Source organism: Panicum hallii, chromosome 5 (genome assembly GCF_002211085.1).
Source record: "Panicum hallii strain FIL2 chromosome 5, PHallii_v3.1, whole genome shotgun sequence".
Lineage (NCBI taxonomy): Eukaryota > Viridiplantae > Streptophyta > Magnoliopsida > Poales > Poaceae > Panicum > Panicum hallii.
In genome coordinates, this window is record NC_038046.1 from 3,286,575 (window position 1) to 3,307,101 (window position 20,527).

At 46.1% G+C, this 20,527-nt stretch overlaps 2 protein-coding genes and 1 long non-coding RNA gene across 3 annotated transcripts; all 3 read left to right on the forward strand.

Annotated features, from left to right (window-relative positions):
* The first annotated feature begins 385 nt into the window (after window positions 1-385).
* LOC112895695 lies at window positions 386-4,139 on the forward strand. Its single transcript, XR_003229245.1, has 3 exons — window positions 386-1,799; window positions 2,134-2,331; window positions 3,611-4,139. It is a non-coding gene; the product is annotated as an uncharacterized LOC112895695 (long non-coding RNA).
* A 5,358-nt stretch (window positions 4,140-9,497) lies between these two features.
* On the forward strand, window positions 9,498-15,153 carry LOC112892933. The gene is made up of 14 exons (XM_025960042.1): window positions 9,498-9,849; window positions 10,481-10,536; window positions 10,634-10,808; window positions 10,895-10,996; window positions 11,084-11,155; window positions 11,556-11,672; window positions 11,752-11,829; window positions 12,716-12,778; window positions 12,872-12,968; window positions 13,199-13,277; window positions 13,954-14,162; window positions 14,260-14,405; window positions 14,507-14,629; window positions 14,761-15,153. Exons 1-14 carry the CDS (start codon window positions 9,760-9,762, stop codon window positions 14,905-14,907), a joined length of 1,554 nt encoding a protein of 517 aa, XP_025815827.1. The 5' UTR covers window positions 9,498-9,759; the 3' UTR covers window positions 14,908-15,153.
* A 1,972-nt stretch (window positions 15,154-17,125) lies between these two features.
* Window positions 17,126-19,599, forward strand: LOC112892934 (fructose-bisphosphate aldolase, cytoplasmic isozyme). The gene is made up of 2 exons (XM_025960043.1): window positions 17,126-17,283; window positions 18,232-19,599. Exons 1-2 carry the CDS (start codon window positions 17,256-17,258, stop codon window positions 19,278-19,280), a joined length of 1,077 nt encoding a protein of 358 aa, XP_025815828.1. The 5' UTR covers window positions 17,126-17,255; the 3' UTR covers window positions 19,281-19,599.
* Window positions 19,600-20,527: the final 928 nt, after the last annotated feature.

Genomic DNA, 20,527 nt, shown 5'->3' on the forward strand with positions numbered 1-20,527 from the left:
GCAACTTTAGATCTCGAAACTCCTCTCCAATTCACTAAAGAATATTTAGACAACCTTTTCAAAAAAAGTAATATCTAGACAAACGTTGGCAAGAAAAAGAAAAGATACCAACCTGAATTCTTGTGCTAGCCAATTTCTGTGAGAGAATTCCCTATATAGTACTGGAAAAAAACATAGTTTCCTGTATAGCACTAGAAAACTTTGTCTTCCCTAACTGATATCAAAAAATTTATCTCGTTCTCTTTTTAGCGCTTCCGTTACATCTGTTAGCGTATCTAAAGAGGCTAAAGGTGACTTTTTTTTTCCTCAACACCCTGGTGCCACCCCGTCGTCCCCCGTTTTCGTCCAGCCTCGCACGGTCGCAGATCGCCCGATCCTCTTCCCGTGCGATCTGACCCCTCCAGATCTCCCCCCCGACCCGCCTCCCACCCCGCACGCCTCCCTCTCCATCGCTACAGCCCGCCGCCTTCCCCTTCGCTCCGCCCCGACGCCCTCCCCACCCTGTCGCGCTGCCGTCCCGCAATCCCGCCGCCGCCTCCTCGCGCGGGCGGACGGGGACCTTCACACGGCGGCGGGTTTGGAGGCGTGCTCTCTGGTTCCCGAAACCCTAACCCCAGCCGCCGCGCAGCAGAGCAGCTGCGATACCACGTCTGACTCCGGGATCCCCGGTGCGCGCGGTCGCCTCCCCCACACCAGTCTCCTCGGCGCGCGCCCTGAGCGCCGCCCAGCGTGCTTCGGGTCAACGACGAGCGGAGCGGCACCCGGGCCGTCGCTGTCGCGTGGTGCCGCGCGCCGGCCGGCCCGTCCCCGCAGCGCGGGATGCGGAACGGCCGCCGCCGGGCCACGATGCCTCGCGGATCAACGCTGCATCACGCACCGATCCTGAAGGTGCCGGGTCGGAGTTTTCTCCACGCTACCGCCGGAGCTCGTGCACCGGGCGCTCGCGGCCTCGTGCACCTCCGACGTCACGGTGGGCAGCCGCGCGTGGCGGGACGCGCTGCGGCCGCTCCGCGAGGCCGCGGCGCTGCACGCGTACGGCCGTCGAGTCAAGCGCGGCCCCGTGGCGGGTGCCGCCACTCGCGGGGGCGGGGCGGAGGGCGTATCGAGACGGAGAGGCATCGCGCGCTGGAACTGTTCTGGCAGGCGGCGAGGCTGGGCTCCGCGGCGGCGATGGTGGACGCCAGGATGCTGTGCTGGGAGGAGGGGTAGTGGGAGGAGCCGTGGAGTACTACCGGATCGCGGCAGAGCCTGGGCACCCTGTCGGAATGTGCAACCTTGGGGTCTCATACCTTGAAGGTACCATGGATTTGGCTCAGTGGAATTAGCTTTCTCTTGGAGACTCGTTCTCGGTGGTTGTAGAAAGATTTGGAATTCAGGGCGGATATGGCTTGTTCACAATTGTCTTATATTCAATGGGCATTATCAGTTTTGTTCCCAGAGCAGTTGGAATCATTCAATATTTTAGGGGAATGAAGCTTTGTCTGTGCTCTGTCGCATTTATCTCTTGCGATTCATTGTTTAGGCCCAACTCTAAACTTTGCATAGTAATAAAGAACCAACCAATACTTGATCAGCTTACTCAAGCTTGTTATTCCTTTGTTAGCAACCAATTGTCTTGTTTGTTCCAAGGAATTGCACCAGATATTGCTGCCAAATATTTCTGCAGCTGATCCACCTAAGGCTGAGCAAGCCATCCGATGGTTTTATCCATCTGCATCAGCAGGCAATGCTTGTGCTCAATACAACCTAGGCCTTTGCTTGCAGAATGGGAAAGGGATCAAGCGTAATCAGAAGAAGCTGTAAGATACCTCTGCTCTGTTGCACACCCGCAGTTTGAAAACTTTTCCTATAAGAGAAATATTCTGGTTATCTAAACGCACTCAATTGTTGAACCACCTAGGCAATCCATTGTTACAGTACCTTATGCACACATCTCTTATTACATCCCTTATTTTTGTGCAATATTATCTGTTGCAGGGTCTTGTTCTAGCTACTGTTTTTCTCTGGATGCTGACAAAAACTTGATATTATTTGCTGGCTGATCTACTTTTATTCCCCTAAGTCCCTATCATTCAGCTTCTACTTGCTATTTTAATGCTGTCCATAATATGTAAATGATGTGGCTTGCTGTAGTTTGTTTCGTGTTTGTTGAAAGATGAATCACAGTGTGCCCTGGCCTGCCACCGAAGATCTCGCTCTGCAACTTCCTCTCCGATCAGATGCTTCATTCACCCATCGCCCTAGGGCATCAAAGCCACAGAGTCGCGAAAGGACGGCATCGCAATTGCCGAGTCCACAGCGGCAGCTGATCCATCCCCAAACACAATGCAGGTGAGTCACGCCGATTTCTCATATTCTGATCCCACCAATCTGCCCCTTGCCCCCTTCCCCTTCCCATCTATCCGAGCCATATATGCACTTTTGTATGTGTGGTAGCAAGTGTGCATTCATCCCCATCTTGCTTTTCTATTTGCCTTCTGAGAAGACTTGCCATTAGCTCTACAAACATACTCCTATCCACTGAACTTTCTCAGTTTGTCATTGTTTATATGTGTACACTTTGCATGTCTATATTATTATCTTGATTCCTCTTACATCTTTCTCAGGTTGTTCCCAAGTAGTTAATTTTTTTGCGGGTAGTTCCCAAGTAGTTAAGTGTAGGCACTACGTTTATAGTCTTGGTGCAACTCTGGATCGGAAGTAAACACACTGATCATATATTGCTAGGTTCAAACAAATGGGAATGCGCATACTGTCTGCTGTTCAATTACTGACTTGAGCTGTATACAAAAAACTAATGAATTTCTTCAGCATTTTGTTTCAGTTATTCTATTTTCTGCATTCTATTTACTGATAATGCATCGTGGCACTGAATATTCAGTCATCTCACTTCCAGTTTTGTATATTTTAGATCGAGTTTTATTCAGAAGTCAGGACATCGAATCTGTAGCCACACATCCTTCCCCAACGCACTCTCCCCTGATCCATGTGAACAACCCTAGCACCAGCCACCCCTCTGCCTCTCACCATCTCTGGTGACTGGTCAAACCGAAGATGAGTTTGTTGTTGTCTATGTTAGTTTAGCCAATTACTGTATAAAACCGTACCACGTACTATATTCTGTCGAGCCTCTGCACACGCCGCCATCGTGCATGGCGCGTGGTCTATGTCGCTGGCTTTGGAGTAGTACCTGCAGATACTACAGCATGCTTGTAACTGGCCTTAATCTTGTAGCACTTTATTTCCCACCCAGATGCTCTGAATCCGTGCAGCTCTGAATTAGCGACAATGTTGGGAAATTTACTAGCTAAGTAGCGCTAACCATAGGTTAGCATACAATTCTTGGATTTAGTATCCTCAAGACCTATAGCATTCTTGACATATCAGGGTGATGATTCAAAGCCATTATTATACCCATCTTATATCATGAAAAGGGCTATTGAATTCAGAGTTCTTTCCAATGGAAAACTGATTCAATACTCAATAGTATATTGTTGCTTTCCAGGTTCACATTCGTGTAGTGTAGTGGTCCTGATGGTATAGCTATTGTCTCCTTTTTCACATACCTTTGTGACTTTGAGACTGATTTCTGATTCTTGTATACATGAAGGCACAGACGTATGATTGATCAATTTGGAGGCACGACACATACAAAGCTGTGGCAGTAACAAATCCTAAATTAAAGGACAGTAGGTAGGAATGGATCACCAGCCATCCCAGGTTTAGTTCACCAAGGTACACTAATAAGCTAGGTTTTACTTCACTAGCCTTCCTAGGTTTTAATTCACCCATGAGATTGGCCATAATTTTTGACAATCAAGTTGTGCTATGGTGTCTCCAAGAAATCCAATTCTGATAGCAGTAAGACTCTGGGAATAAGGGCAAAAGATTGGAAAGGATGTGCATAGTGCAGCAGTAATATGGCAGAGTATAGTTGGGTTCATTTCTTTTTTGTATCGTGAAACGTTAGTGATCTTCAGTTACCTCTTGTTAAGTTTACATGCATTTCTTCATTTTGTGTTTTCAAAAGGATTAGGTAATAAGGTGTTCCTGTAATGATGTTTTGCGTAAGTAGCATTTGCTTGCTAGAAAAAACATACGTCGTCCTTTGATACGATGAATGTTTGCTTTAAGAGTTCTCCCATCACTATGGCTACTATTTAGAATAATATATGATTTGCCATGGTGCGATTCTATATATATTTTTACCTTAGCTTATTAGGAACCACAATCTGTAAATAGTACTTGAAGCTAATAACAAGCTGAAATATTTTTAGGGGAAAGCAAACCAATTAAGACCTAGGTGTTTTGGCCTGCTCCGACATCCAAATTTTGTTGTGCCATGGTAATATTCTTCGAGCCTAACGAGTCGGCGGCAGGAGGCAGCGATGCATGCTAGCACGAAAAATTATTGTTTATATAATTGCATGTGGATATTAATAGAGATTAAAATATTATGTATTTCTAATAAATATTTATTACTGTGAAATTATTTTGCTGCCTGTAGCAACGCACGGGCACTCACCTAGTTCTGTTAAAAACGTATTTGGAATTTGATCTACGGATGAAACTACCTCTAACAAAATTAGAGGGACTCCTGGTTGACCAACCCCTCCGTCCCTTAGGCTGTCTCCAACGGTGCCCTCTAAAACGTTCTCTAAACCGTTCTCTACCTGTATATAGAGAAGATTCCGTTCTGTATTGCTCCAGCAGTGTTCTCTAAATAGTTCTCTAAAATAGAGAACGCTACAGGTTTCCTCTGAATCTAGAGATTCTCTCTTCTCTTCTCTATTTTTTATTTACGTTTTAAACACTGGATTAAATAAAAATAAAATATATCTATAGCATTTGAGGTATGATAAATACGTACATACAAAAATTTGGAACAAAATACGTTTCTAATATAGGGTTTAATGTATATAGAACGAGATTTAAAAAATGTTGTTAGAGAGAAATGAGATATAGATGAGAGAATCTTGTAGAGAATTCTGTAAATGAAGAATACAGAGAACGACGGTTGGAGATAGCCTTGCAACCCTGACCGAGCCCTCCCTCCCGTGAAAGCGCTTCCCCTTCCTCTCGTTCTCTCCCCAATCCTAGATCTACAGCAACCCTGACCGAGCCCTCCCTCCCGTGAAAGCGCTTCCCCTTCCTCTCGTTCTCTCCCCAATCCTAGATCTACAGCGGTGGCGGTGGCTGGTAGGAAGCAGGGCCCCCCAGACGGGATAGGCTTGAACTAGGTATGGGAGGCGACCCATTTTGCCGGACGTCGACATGGGGACCCGCAGCTGCGGCCGCGAGTAGGCTGCAGGTGACGGCCGCGGTGACGGCAACAAGCAAGCCGCGGGTGGCTGCGGCGGCGGTAGGCCGTGGGGGGCTGCAGCGGCGGGCAGGCCGCGAGGGTCTACGGTGGTGGGCATGGCCCTATTGGCTTCAGCAGCAGGCAAAGCGCGAGGGCAGGCTTGGCCAAGGGCGCAGGGGAAGCCTTTGGAGGGTGTAGCGACAGAGGGGAACGACGACGAAGCAAGAAAACATTGTCTGCAGCATGCCTCCAAGGGAACGATTTGAAACCCTTGAACCTATCATACACACTGTCATGTCAGAGGACATCATGATTATCGATTGTCTAAACTTGGATCTACTGGATTATTAGATGGGAGGACAATAATCTTCAATTTTTTGCCATTAAAGATCCGTTCATGTTTGAACATAAAGTAATATTTCAGTAGACAATAATCTTCATTTTTTTTCCATTGAATATTTATGCTCCATGGGATCTAATAATATTTCATTAGATAAAATGAGGGGTAAAAATGTCTTTTCAGATTGGATTTAACAGCCCAGTTAACAGAAGTGGTAAGAAAGTAACCACATAAAAAATTCAGTGTCAGTTAGAGAAGATAAAGTTTTCTAGTGCTATACAGAAACTATGTTTTTTTCCGGTGCTATATGGCGAATTCTCTCAATTTCTGTACGGTACCCTAAACCTTATTGGCCATTCAGTACCGCACCTGACAAGCTCATAGCATCTAAGAACGGCATATGTGCCCGACTTAAAGAATATTCCCTACACAATCGATCATTGGAGACTTTCCTGCTTCACTCTGCGTCATCGGCATCGATCTGGCACGAACCTGCAAGCTGGATTCAAACAACACACGATGGCACGACACGTTCGATGCCAATTTATTTGCATGTAAGCATCAGTCGCGCATCACACATATTTACAGATCAGCTTATCCACCCTTTATCCCGTCTCCCCCGCCTATACACCCAGCGTAACGTGTCACCCAGACCGGATCTGTACCAAGAGTCCAGATCCTTCTCCTTCGGCTCTCTACCTACAAGGGAGATATTTGATTCCGAAGATCTAAATTTTAGCCCAGAATAAGTATTAAATAAAGTCTAATTATAAAACTAATTGCAGAATCTATAGGCTAATTCGCGAGACGAATCTAGTAATATACATTATTCCGTGGTTAGCGGATGGTTACTGTAGCATCAATGTAGCAAATTATGGATTAATTAGACTTATTAAAATCATCTCACGAATTAGCATCCATCTGTGAAAATATTTTGTAAATATATTTTATTTAATATTTCTAAATGATAAAATTCTCTTTAATATGATAGGGCTAAAATTTAGATTAAAAAACCAAACAGGATCCAAGCGTCCAAGCCAAGCAATCAAGGTCGTTTGCTACCTTGCGAAGCAATCAAAACCACTTGCTTCTATCTGCAACACCTGCAGGCTGCTGCTTGCCTGCTTGGAGCCTTGGGAAACCTTCAGAAAGCAGTTCATCTTCAGCCATGGAAAGGATCTTGCAGGCCTTGGATGGATGCAGATGCAGCCTTGCCAAAGCTTCTTTCCTGCTGAACCCGGTTCTGTCGAGTATAAAAATGCTTCCTCTTTTGTCAGCAAAGCAAAGCCGCCGTGGGCGTGGCGGATGGTGAGAGCGACCGGCGATGAGGGGGCTGTGTGGTTCGTTTTCGGCAAGGCTGCCGCCACTTGCGCGGTGCCAACGCAGGCCTCACATGCGCATGTGTGCGCGGAGGCAGGAATGGCCGAGCTCCTCCTGACCCCTCCTCGGGTTCACGAACCGGGGCGGGCGGACAGGATGGTTTACTGCTCCTCGGCGCGTGGGTCCTTGCGGTCTCTCCAAATGCAGAACGTGACAGCGATACGGATCTGACTCCAGACAGTAGTAGCTCGCACGAGATCGAACGGAGCTAACGGTGCAGGTTTAAGAGCGTCTCTAGTTGTTTTATAGTTCTCATTTGCACTAAGAAGATCAGTTACATAACCACTTACCATCAATTTTTATTTTAAATTTATATCATCTGGTTTTGATATAAAACCACACCTTGCAACTGAACGAACTGTTAATTTTCTGGAAAAGATGGAGTCTATCAGCTTAGTCTCAGTTTTAAGTCTGGAACTCTGGATCAATCAAACTAGAGCGTGGAGAAAGGATTCGGATCAAGCTGCAGAACGATAGTCATGGCAGCGTGATTCAAGGCAGCGCTGGCATGCCCCCCTGCCATGTTGTTTTCTGGGATGCAGGCTTGCAGAGTCCCTCCCCTACGATACCTTAACCTGCTGCTGCCAATTTTCAATGGCCACGTCGCACGTGCCCTGCTGCGCTGCCCGTCCATTTCTCCCCAGTTAATCATTTGGTCCATAGGCCCTGCCTCTCACTCTGTTGCTTGCTACTCCGATCTGAGATTAATCTATTGGCTTGCCCGGATTTGCTTGCTGCAATCTTGATCCTGAAAAAGGACTTGGACTCACTTGTCCTTTTCCCCGCAAACTTTACCACTGTACTCGTGTTCAGTGGTGTTTGACTTTTTGGGAGTATCAGCTTAGTTTCTGAAGAAAGTTTTCTTCCTCTGATGTGGTATGCAGAGCTCATTTCCAGGTCTTCTGAGCTGCTTATTCAGACTTTTTGTCCACATTCTGCTCGTGATTTCAGTTCATCAAGCACGAAAAAAATAAGCGAAAAAAAATTGACGAATCCGTTGGCAATGCCGTAGCATTCGGATGGGACAAAGAAAAAACACCTGACAGACTCCACTGTCCATGTTGGAGAAGCCTCCATTTGGGCGATGTCCTATGTTCAGCGCTGGAGATTCCAATGCTAGTGCTTTCACGATGTTCATCTAATCATTTCCCTCCGAATTTTCGACACATCTTTTAATCCGAAACTTCATTCAAAAAGTACTTAAATTTTTGAGGAAGAAAAATCCTTTGGAGCCTTAATTTCACCAAAGTGGCCTCTGGGATTTAGCTGTCGTTCCAGGTGAGGTGAGCGAGCGATATGATGAACACTCGAGCGTTTCTTTCCGAGAGGAGGAGGAGCTGGGTCCGGCTGGGGGGCGTAACAGGCAAATGCAGCGTCAGAACAGGCTGTAGTGACAATGAAATTGAAATCAAAGATTAAACGATTTCCTGACGGGGTTTGGCCGTTTCGGGAGGAAAGGGATGGGATTGGCTGGCCAACGCGAAATGTGGAACAGATGCGCATCCATACACTGGCATCTCCCTGTCCCAGCCAGGGTAGATTGTTTTCTTTGCTCAAACAGCTGTTTCCGCTACGCACACACCAGAACACAACCTTGGTGCAATACCAGTTGTTATGGTAAAATGTTGCACATGCAGGTGCGAACTGTGATCATCTGGTTATCATCCCTGTTACAATAGTGTTGACACATTCTGCATTAATGGTATAATTTAATAAAATTACACGTTACTATACTAACACGCTCCGATATGCATGCTATAGTCAAACTAAAATAATCATATGCAATTTTGTTATGTTATAGTTTTAATCAAATCAAAGTGTTTGTCTAGGTTTTTTTCCTTCGTTGGTTGATTGTTACCGGTCAATCTCAATGATGTTTGAATTTGTACTCAATACGTAGAACTGTGAACAATGGCTTAGTTGGTATTACGCTATGATCTTAACTCTGTTGAGTCACCTAGATATGTTCCACCTCTTTTGTGCAAAGATCGTGCTTTTACTATTGTGTTGTGTTTGGATGCATCCGTAGCTTTGGTCCCGACTTTCCTAGCCTAGCATAGCTTTATCCAAGGTTTTGCCTGGTGTTATTATGCTCTTTTTAATATCCTACTGTACTCTATATTCGGGAATGATCCGCTCCGCTCGTCATTGAATTAGTTGCCTTGTTGATGCTAGAATATACCATATACCTCAGTAAAATATGAAATGATAGTACGTCATAGCTCGGTTGCGGAAAAAAGATAGCATGCTATAGCTAGAGAAAATCATTACAAATTACTCCTCTATAGCAAGAAAACGTAAAAATTTTCGTCAGAGCACGATAATTCTTGAAGCATAAGTTTAACATGACAACATGTATTCAACATTTACAGCTTGGTACGCGTAGCAGCTCCAATTCAAAAATGTGGAGCAGGGGGTGGCCAGAAGCATTTTGGGAATCAGGGCCGCGGGGCCTAATCACAAAGGCCACCCAGGCAGCCCAACTCAACCCTCCCCTCCCTCTTCCCACACACAGACCACATCGACAGCACGTACAAATTTCCCACGAGACCCTAGCTTCGATTTCTTCTTCCTCCTCTTTCTCACCGCTCAGACAGGCTAGGCCAGGCCCGGCGGGGAGAGAGATCCAGCGAGAGAGCGCGGCCTCTCGCTCCTCCTCCCCTCTCCAGAAGCGTCTAGAAGCTTCGGGAAGGGAACCCGCCGCGGCTCGAAGGAGGGGAGGCGACGCCCGTGGGCAATGGCGGCGATGGAGGCCGCCGCCGACGCTATGCTCGCCGCCGCGAGCCGCGCCTTCTCCAGCGCTTTCGCTATCGCCATACAGATCCAGGTGAGCCCCCTCCCCCCTGCGCTCCGCATTGTGGTTGGATTGTTGGCGGCGGCGCGGAATTGTTTTGTTCTGTCTCTATGTACCTTTGGAGGGACAATTTTGGCCGGCGGAGAATTTTTCAGTTTTGTTCTCCCACCAATAGGAAAATTATCAGTGAGTCTTGTAACGGCGCAACTGTGTTCTGGATGCTGGAAGGCTTCACAATGGGAAACCAGTTAACTGTCCTTTTGGATTGTTGTAATTGGGAGGTGGGGTGACGGACTAGTTTGATTACTACGTCTGAAAAGCCGGCAAATGTTTCCACACACGTTACATATTGGCTATTGAAGCGTATGCTTGGAGTGATTTGTCGGTTTCACTTCCGACAAGCTTGTCGATCTCAGCTTGTCTCACTCCTTTTATATGCGCTATGTCCTACCAATTGTAGGCAATTTGACCTTTCTAGTCCATTTTGAAATGTCCACGAGTATATGCATGTAATAGTCTTTAGACTCGTTTAAAGTTCAGATTTGTTTTTAGTTCCAATTCTGAGTGCTTGACATCATATATCCTTTTGGTGCTTTCTAGTTACTGGCACTTTTCTTACTGTAGCTTACTTCTTGTTTATATTCTTGTTATCCCGTTTATGTAGGGGTGTGCTATCTGTTTAGTACTTGCTCTCGGATGGGCAGCTGCTTCAATTGTCAGGTAAACAACGGAATTTTGTGATTTAATGTTGTACTTGACGAGGCTGGAAACAATGTAGCAGCTGATGGCTTCTTTACAATCAATCCTCTCTTAACAGAAAAAGGGCTATAGTGAACATGAGGCGCAAACAAGTTGATGGAAATAGTTTTGCATTTCTTTGTGATGACATAGATGAGCTTGAGCACTCTGTTCAGGAGAGTTTACCTAGAGTCTCTGTAATTATGCCTTTAAAGGGATTTGGCGAACATAATTTGCAAAATTGGCGAACTCAGGTATGATCAGACTGCAAAATATGTACAATGGTTGTTGTTTATGTTTTTAATTGTTATGTGCCCTTACACAACCCATTGAAGCACAGATTACATCACTTTATGGGGGGCCACTGGAATTCCTCTTTGTAGTAGAGAGCAAAGACGACCCGGCTTATCATGCTGTTTCCCGTTTGATCGCAGAGTACAAGGTAGGTGGATTACCTCATAAGACTAATGGTCATGGTATTCTCCAAACCCTCTTCATAAATTGTAACCTTATCAGATATAATTTTCAGGACAATCTGGAGGCAAAAGTGATTGTGGCTGGGTTCTCAACAACTTGTAGCCAGAAAATTCACAACCAACTGGTATGTAAAGGACTTTGTTTTCATCCTCGTTGTTCAGTCCATTGTCTTTTCACGATAGACAACACTAAATGTTCATTTTAGCTCCTGCTTGTAGATGTGCCTAGCGTGTTGAATAGACTTGTTAAATGTGCATTCATGTGAACAGTTCATTCTGCTATGTTGCTCTTTTGTTATGATATGCTTTTCTGCCTTTTACATATCATTCATCTTCACCTTTTTCATCATCTAAAGAGTCTTGAAAGACGGTAAGCTGCATAAGATATAGCACCTTGCAAGTATGAGGACAAATCCCAAACATTTTAACCGTCATTGTTTTTACTATATGTTCATCTGTTAGCCTTGCTTTCTTTTTACTTAACTGGGTAGTGGATTCTTACTCATGTTTATCAAACTGAAACAGGTCGGTGTTGAAAAGATGCATAAGAATACCAAGTATGTCTTGTTTCTTGACGATGATGTGAGGCTGCATCCTGGGACAATTGGAGCCCTCACCAAAGAAATGGAGAAGAATCCTGAGGTCTGCTTTTCCTTGAACGCTCCTTCCTTCTTCTATGGCCCCCTCTGTGTTAATATTGTATGCTTTTTGTGGCTGGCAGATATTTATACAAACTGGATATCCCCTTGACTTACCTTCTGGCAGTTTGGGCAGCTATTGTATATATGAATATCACATGGTACGTTTGCTTCTCATTAAAAATTCATATCCTGCAAAGTTATTCGATTAGCAATTAGGACCATACATTGCGGGTACCTGCCTATGCTTTCATCAAGTACAAGAAAGATAAAGTAAAATTCACATCCTGGGTCCTTCACAGTTATTCTATAGATTAAGCTGTTTATTCGGATTTGCTAAGGCACTACCTCGTGCAAAATATTTTTTTTGAAACAATGTGCAAAATAATTTTGTTATTAACCTTTTCTACTTTCTGGAAAAAGTTTCTAATTCACATCTATTTGCTTCGACTGATACACTGAGATATTCGATCTTCTTCTTTTGTATTTTTCATTTAAACAAATCTTTCCTTCGTTAAAAAAGTTCCCTCACGTCAGTGGCGGAACGTGAGCTGAATTCAAGGGGGGGGCCAATTTAAAATGGCTGCTAAGAGTAGAGAGCACATTTGCATGTATGCATGCATGCATGGAGCCATGCAAGGGAAAGTTTTCACTTCGCCTCCATTACGTTCTGCCAGTGCCTCACGTTATCGATCTAATCATGTTATCTGCTAAGCACAATACTTATTATTCCACCAATTTCTAAGCAACATAAATGTTGGAAAATGCCAACTTTTGAGAATTTTCGTCATTGTTCTATAATGAAATAGTATCTGCCCCTTCTCCTGAGTTGGGCTTCTCTTTGGTTTAACTATGTGATTGTTTATAAACGGTTTGCATAACAACAGTGATATTTATTTTGGCTGCCCCACATCTCGTTAGTATATCTTACCCTGTCATTCCAAACTTTTTTTGCTAGCTAGTTATGTAGTTCTTTCTGTGTTATATTCACCACATCTTTTTACCATTGATCATCCTTGTAATTTAGTGACAATAACCATACTGCAGCCTTGCTCAATGGGATTTGCTACTGGTGGGAAGACTTTCTTCTTGTGGGGTGGCTGTATGATGGTATAATCTATTTCATAACAAGAAGCTTCTCCCTATATTTGCTCTGTATAAACTTTAATTGTCTGTAGTGTTTCTAATATGACTTTATTTTAGATGCATGCTGATGATTTTAGGGAAGACCGATATGGTGTTGTCAGTGGATTAAGAGATGGTGGTTACTCAGATGATATGACACTGGCTGCAATAGCAGGTAATTCTTTTTTTCAAGAAGTTATGGCTCTTTTGTTAACAAAAACCGAAATTTAGTATTAAGGATGAAAATGAAATACAATCCAGTAATTAGTATTCTGTGCTTAAAGGCCACGAGCTGCTAATGATGTTTCAGTCCTTTTTCAATTTGGGAATTTTAACTTTATTCACATCAATTTTTGTGTTCTCAATATATGCCTTTTGACCACTGTTTGCATGTATCTTTCACAGGACAGCACAAAAGGCTCATATCTTCACCTCCTGTTGCTGTGTTTCCACACCCTCTTGCCAGTGATCTTAGCTTCTCCAGGTACTGCAAATTTGCATGGGAAAGATGTGCATCCTATTTGTGCTCAGTAAAAGAAGTAAATTACAAAGTCCCATACATTGTGCCACAACAAAATTTTTATGTGGGAAGCAAGTTTGGGTAAGCTAGAAATGGGAGCTACAAGAGCATATGACATTATTTTTTACACAGAACTGTTGGAAAGTCCCACACAGCATATTTTCTATCGAAAAACAAGATGGATAATTGGATATGTACATGGTTCAATGAAAATAAGCAAATAATCAAATTAATATGCTCTAGCCATTTAAATATACTTTTTTAACGTAAAGCCATTTAAAAATACTTGGACTAAGATCTTCTTTCACCCTATGTGAGTGACACATAATATTAGGTAGAGTGGCGGCACTGTTCTGGCTTCTGGCGTGCAACAGTGATTGCAGCATCTAGGAGATGTGTAGGTGTTCCAATGGCAGGGGGGCTCTTGATTTACCTGTGGTCTTTGTGCAGTGTCTAGGGCTCTAGGCCAAAATACCCTGTGGGGAGTTATGCTTCCACATACTAATATACTATGGACTCCTACTACTTGTGCCACAACACTTGGGTTTCTTTAATTTACTCTGCAAGTGCTTGTGCTAAACCAGCATATGCATCTTGACTAATATCGCATTCTGCATATACATGTCTGTTTTTCATGCAGATACTGGAATTACCTCAGGAAACAAACTTTTGTCCTCGAGTCTTATGTATCAAAGGTCAACTGGATGATGAACCGTGCATTATTTACATCACATTGCTATTTGTCATGGGGATTTGTTTGGCCCTATATTATGGCTCTGGTGCATGTTTTGACCACTCTGCGAGCACCGTATAGCAAAATAGTAAAGGAAGCATCTGATTCATCTTGGGGTCAGTTCCTCGCACCTTCCCTTCCAATTCCCAAACTCTATTGTTGTCAAAATGTCTCATCATCCCACTTTTGTCATCTTGTGGCATGCTATTTCAGGTTTATATCTAGTGGGCCTCTTGTTCATATGCACTCTCATAGAGCTTGTTTCAATGTGGAATTTGACAAAGGTGGAAATTCAACTATGCAATATGTTGTCTCCCGAAGGACCAAAAGTATCTCTTGATTCATACAACTGGGGGCTTGTGAGTGTCACCTTCAACACACCAAATAATTTTAGGACCCTGAGATTTCTCTCTGTGATAACATTTTCAGTAACCTTATTTTTGTTGGACGTCGATTTCAGGTGTTCATTGCTGTATTGGTAGACAATTTCCTCTATCCGATATCTGCATTCCGATCACATTTCTCTCAGTCAATTAATTGGTCTGGTATCAGATACTACTTGAGAGATGGGAAAATAAGCAAGGTACATGCAACACATTATGTTAGTTTTTCCTTTTTGTCATTTACTTTTGCGATGTTTTGAGAAAATTCACCATGCAAAATGATTCTTGATGTTTCAGTATCCCTTTACATCTCATTTCAATGGTTTTGCAGATCGAAAGAGAGAACAGTTCAAAGTATACTGATCTTGGAGGGAAGCATCTATATGGCAAGAGGACATACCCCCCTAATAAATCATTGCTTGGTTACCTGTCAAGAACTTTAGCACAGTGGCATCAGCCGAAGAAATATGATGTGTAGGAAAGCCAACCAGGAATTCAGCCCTCAATTTGATGGGGCCTCTTGTTGTACACTCCTCTTGTTTCATCTTTCTCTCCCTCTCCCCCTACTTCTTTGTTTGTTTATTGATTATTAGGTTCATTCATATTAAATTTTGTGGTGTTCAAGCAGCGCCACTTGAAAGGTTTGCACCTCATAGTTCTTGTAACATTATAGGATATGTAACAGCCTGATTGAAGAAGTGAAATATGTGCCATATTGGTCAGATGGTCTCTTGGTTCGTTCCTGCCTTCCTGGTTCCTATTTTTCTTAGTAAAAACGGAGGACAGGGATGTTTGACGAATAAAGCTACTTCTATTTGCTAGTATGGGTAGACCGTAGACGCGATTAATTTATCGCTATAATAATTGTATTATTGCAATGTGATACTTCTTTTGCGAGGTCAGGTACTTGAAGCCTGACAACAGCATACAATCATTATTGGTCAATATTCAATTTGCTTGAATTGCATATAACAACATGAAGAGTTAGCTGCAAACTTTCCTTTGCAGCCAGTTGACATCCAATTCGACTCCCATCTTACATGCCTGGGAGTATTTAATCTGGGAAATAGTCACTGAACAACTGTTCAAGTTGACATCTACTCACTATTGTATCATGCGAACTGCATGCCTTGATGTTGCAAGATTCCAGTTTTGCTGCTGCTATTAAGAAAATGATGAGGGACGAAGGCAAAGGAGCAATTGCTCATGCCGTCCAATTCTCTTCTCATTTTGGAAACATCTACTGCCCCATCATCGATGGCATTTTCAACTGGGAAGTCTCTGTCGACCTGATATGTCAAGCTCGTCTCTCCGACCACTTTCCGGCACCCGTTTCACGACCCCCCGTGGCATCGATGTGACTCGTGGAAGACCGGAAAATATACCGTACCAGTCGGCCAGTCACCTCTGGCGGCCGTCTCGTAAAAATCCCGCTGCTCCTCGCCTTTCCGGGTCACGCATCGCGCAGCCATCGCACGCTTGGGTTTGAATACTGGCCACCACAACTCTGGAAGTGGAAGCTGCCATGGCTTTCTTTTCCTCGGAAAAAGGCGGCCGCGACGGCGACCGGTGAGCCGAATGCCGGTATGTGTCACGCCACGTGAAGCCGAGCGGTGATGACCGGAGAACCGGATGCCGTGTCGCGCCTGCGAGACGGTCCCGGTCCCGGTCCTGTCCGGCACAGCGATGCCGCCACAACTTGCGTCTTGCGCTACCGCCCAAAGATGCCGCCAGAGACGACCGGGAAGCTCTGGGCGAGCCGACGTCGTGGTACGGCCGTAACCCGGCGAGACTCGAGAAGCCGAGAACGAGCCGGGCTCGCGAGGGAACGGGCACGTGACCGTGACCGTGAGCGCGGTGAGACGGGGAGACAACGACGCGGTGAGCACGACAGGGGAAGAGAAAACGCAGTTTGGACCGGGGGAGCTGGACGGAGCCGTGGGCGAAACCGGGGCGCACGCAGCCGAACGAAACTTGGGCTGGCCGCCAGATTTAGGCAGGCCCCGGCGCCTCCGGAAACGACCCCGCCACCGCCGGTTCCGCGCGCCGCAGCCGCCCCCCATCCCGCGCGGTGCGGCCGGCGAGGCGACGAAACCGCCCGTCCAAAGGCAGCCTCAGGGTGCGCTGCATGCAGGGGTTGTGGCCCCGCGGGGGCCGCGCGGCGGCGTAGGCATGGTGCTTCGGCCCCGCCTGGTGCGTCGCGTTTGGGTCTTCGGGGCGGGGTGGGTGCTACGGACCGGCTGGGGACCCGGGGGTGGGTGGCGCGGTTGGGCGGAGCGAACCGGGCGGGGGGCTAGGAGCGATCGGTTCGAGCCCGGGAGCAATTTTTCGTCCGGGCCGCGGTCAGAAGTGGGAATGGTGGTTTTCTTGGTGGGCGTCTAGATGGCCACCAAAATGCTCAAAAACTTAGATGGCCACGCTGCAATTTGACACAAGCCTTGCAACAAGCCAAAATACGGCTGCTGACACCTGTATGCAGTAGCTCACAGCTGGAAACAAAAAAAAAAGTACAGTCGATGCAGTACGGCTGGACACACCTCGCAGAAAGAACCAAAAAAAGGGTTCCCCGAGGGCTCGAACGAAAAAATACACACGAAAACCGGGGCCCAGGCGGCAGCACCGAACCGCGCCGCACATGGTTCGATCCGCCGCCCCGGCGCACCCAGATCGCATCCCGTCTCAGGTTTCTTTCCCCTCGACCAAGCCTGGACCCCTTTTAAATACCCGGCCACCGCTCGGCCCATCGCCTCCATCCGCCTGCTCCTGCCAAACCATTCCCCCCCAATCACCCTCGCATTCACCGAAGCCTCCCCGCGAGCATCGACCATGTCGGCCTACTGCGGAAAGTACAAGGGTATGATCCGTCGTCTCCCCGCGCCCCTCTTCTTCCTCGTTTCATCGTTCTGTGTTGATCGGCGTGTGATGTTTTTCGATCGTCTGTAGCGTAGATCCATTAGCTGCTCGATGTTGTTACCAGATCTGGCCGTGTTAGATGAAATATGTGAACGTGCTGATGATTTGTTAGAACTTTTTCGTGTAGGTTTCCTGCAAATTTCTTTAGATCCGTACACGGTATGCTCTGCTTTTAGCTTTTAGGGGTTTGGTGGTTGTCAAAAGGGTTTAGGGAGTCGAGCCTTTGTGATCGGTAAAATTCGTTTAGGATCTGCTAAATTTTTAGATCCATGGTATCTGATGCTTGGTGGCACCTGTCTGCTTACTTTTGGGGGTTATCTTGTTTCCAGAAGAATTCGGTAGTCGGATCAGATAATAGCCTTTTAGTTTATCTCGCTAGCTTTTACCGCCCTCGGGTAGTGGCTTCCTGTGCTGGTTTAAAGCGATGTTTTCAGGTTAATCTAGATGCATTTACCTTGCTAGCATGCACTGCTACCCTCCTGGGATGGGTTGTAGGCCTCCAGGTGCTGGTTTCAAATGATAATATTACTTGGTTAAATCTAGATTCATTTATTTTTCTCGCATGCACTGGTAGCCTCCTGGGATGTGTTGTAGTGCAGTTTTCAGGTTACTATGTTACATGTTATTGAATCTAGATGCTTTTCTGTTGTATTATGGCTGTCTTCTGGATTTGAGATAGAGTTTCATCTATGCTCGCTGATTTCATACCATGCTCATCAAATCAATTTTTATTTCCTGGTCATCATGATGTTTTTATGACATTCTGTTTCATATGGATACAGTTTTTGGTGGATTCGTTCTTGTTTGAGCATGTCTAGTGATTGTGGTATAGTTTTCACTATGTGCAGCACTACTTTTTAGCTAAACACCTGTGCTTGTTATTTTACAGATGAGCTCATCAAGAACGCTGCCTACATTGGCACCCCCGGCAAGGGTATCCTTGCAGCTGATGAGTCCACTGGCACCATTGGCAAGCGTCTTTCCAGCATCAATGTCGAGAATGTCGAGGAGAACCGCCGTGCCCTCCGTGAGCTCCTGTTCTGCTGCCCTGGTGCCCTCCAGTACATAAGTGGTGTGATCCTCTTCGAGGAGACCCTGTACCAGAAGACCAAGGATGGCAAGCCCTTCGTCGATGTCCTCAAGGAAGGAGGCGTTCTCCCTGGCATCAAGGTCGACAAGGGCACCATTGAGGTTGCTGGCACTGACAAGGAGACCACCACCCAGGGCCATGATGACCTTGGCAAGCGCTGCGCCAAGTACTACGAGGCCGGTGCCCGCTTTGCCAAGTGGCGTGCTGTCCTCAAGATTGGCCCCAACGAGCCATCGCAGCTTGCCATTGACCTGAATGCTCAGGGTCTTGCTCGCTATGCTATCATCTGCCAGGAGAACGGTCTGGTGCCGATTGTGGAGCCTGAGATCCTTGTCGATGGCCCTCATGACATTGAGCGCTGCGCTTATGTCACCGAGGTGGTCCTTGCTGCCTGCTACAAGGCTCTCAACGAGCACCATGTCCTCCTCGAGGGTACCCTCCTGAAGCCCAACATGGTGACCCCTGGCTCCGACTCCAAGAAGGTGACTCCTGAGGTCATTGCTGAGTACACCGTCCGCACCCTCCAGAGGACCGTTCCTGCTGCTGTGCCTGCCATTGTCTTCCTCTCTGGTGGGCAGAGCGAGGAGGAGGCCACCTTGAACCTGAACGCCATGAACAAGCTCAACACCAAGAAGCCGTGGTCCCTGTCCTTCTCCTTCGGCCGTGCCCTCCAGGCGAGCACACTCAAGGCATGGGCTGGCAAGGAGGAGAACGTGGAGAAGGCTAGGGCGGCCTTCCTCGCCAGGTGCAAGGCCAACTCCGAGGCTACCCTAGGCACATACAAGGGTGATGCTGCTGTCGGTGAGGGTGTCTCTGAGAGCCTCCACGTGAAGGACTACAAGTACTGATATGCCTCTCGTTGCGTACCCGTGTTTGACCTGTCTGCCTACGAGCATTTAGGTTGCTGAGTGTCGTTTGCTCCTTAGCCCTATATCCGGACGTCCAAAAAAGCCTGAACTTATGCTTCCCTTTTGTGGATGATGGTTCGTTATCTTCATATTTTTCGTATATTAACTAGTCTCTTTGGTGTTAATCTCGTGTAATTTGGTCCTGCCGATGGAGAATCGTGCAGCCACATTTTGTTTATCTTCGATGTAATGCTGGTCGTATATCGGCAAAACCATTCTATATGCTGAGTTGGCTGGGGTGCTAGCGTTTTGCTCTGAATTGTCTCTGTTGTGATGGATTGCAGGACCTGCCTTTTATTTTTCGCCCACACTTTTTGCAATTCGAGATCCTCTGCTTTTATTATGGTGAACAACTTTTACTATCCTGGGCAAGTCGATCTTCTCGTGAGCAAATTGAGTAGATGCGATGTTAGGTATGCGTCTTGGTACACTTCTGGTAGGCATAAGTTTGTTTTCTTTTTATGATAAGTTTTATTTTCTGAATATATGCCCAGGGTCCGGTTCACCGGCTGGTTCCCTTTGTTGGATCTACTTTGTAAGATGAGCTGCTACCGTCACGGGTATCTGTATTCTGCTTCTTTTCTTTCCGTGTTACTCCTTTTCTTTGTTGGATTCAGGACAGTTTTGGTTAGGTTGAAGGTCCTTCGGTTGCTCTTAATTTGATTCGTGGCCTGATCGCTGCCTCACAGCATCACCCGCGCACTAGCTCTTTCCAGGCTGCAGCGAAATCAATTTCAGACTGGTAGCAGGCCATAGCATGGGTGACTAAGGTTGGGCGTCACCGTCCATGTGTACGTTTCACCAGAGGCACATATGCTTATTATCAAAAAAAAAAAAAGGCACGTATGCTTCCCGTGTCTTTTCTTGCTGGGATCAGGACGGCATTTGGAACTGTGCGGCTGCAAGCATTTCCGTTTCATTTCAGGAACTGAATGTGAGGCGATCGATGCAGGTATATTTCCGTCCTGAATTGGTGTTTGGAAGCGGAGCGTGTGGCTGGAGGAATTCCAGTTCGTTTCAGGAACTGAGGGAAGGTCGCTGTCAGGTACAGCCAAGTCGTCTCGTCCTCGCGGCTCGGGCGCACAATACAAAATGAGCAGGTCGCGGTCAGGTTCATGTCAACCGAGCAGAATTTCAGTAGAAGTGTTCAATGTCTCCGACGCCAAATCGACCCGGATCCCAGCTAC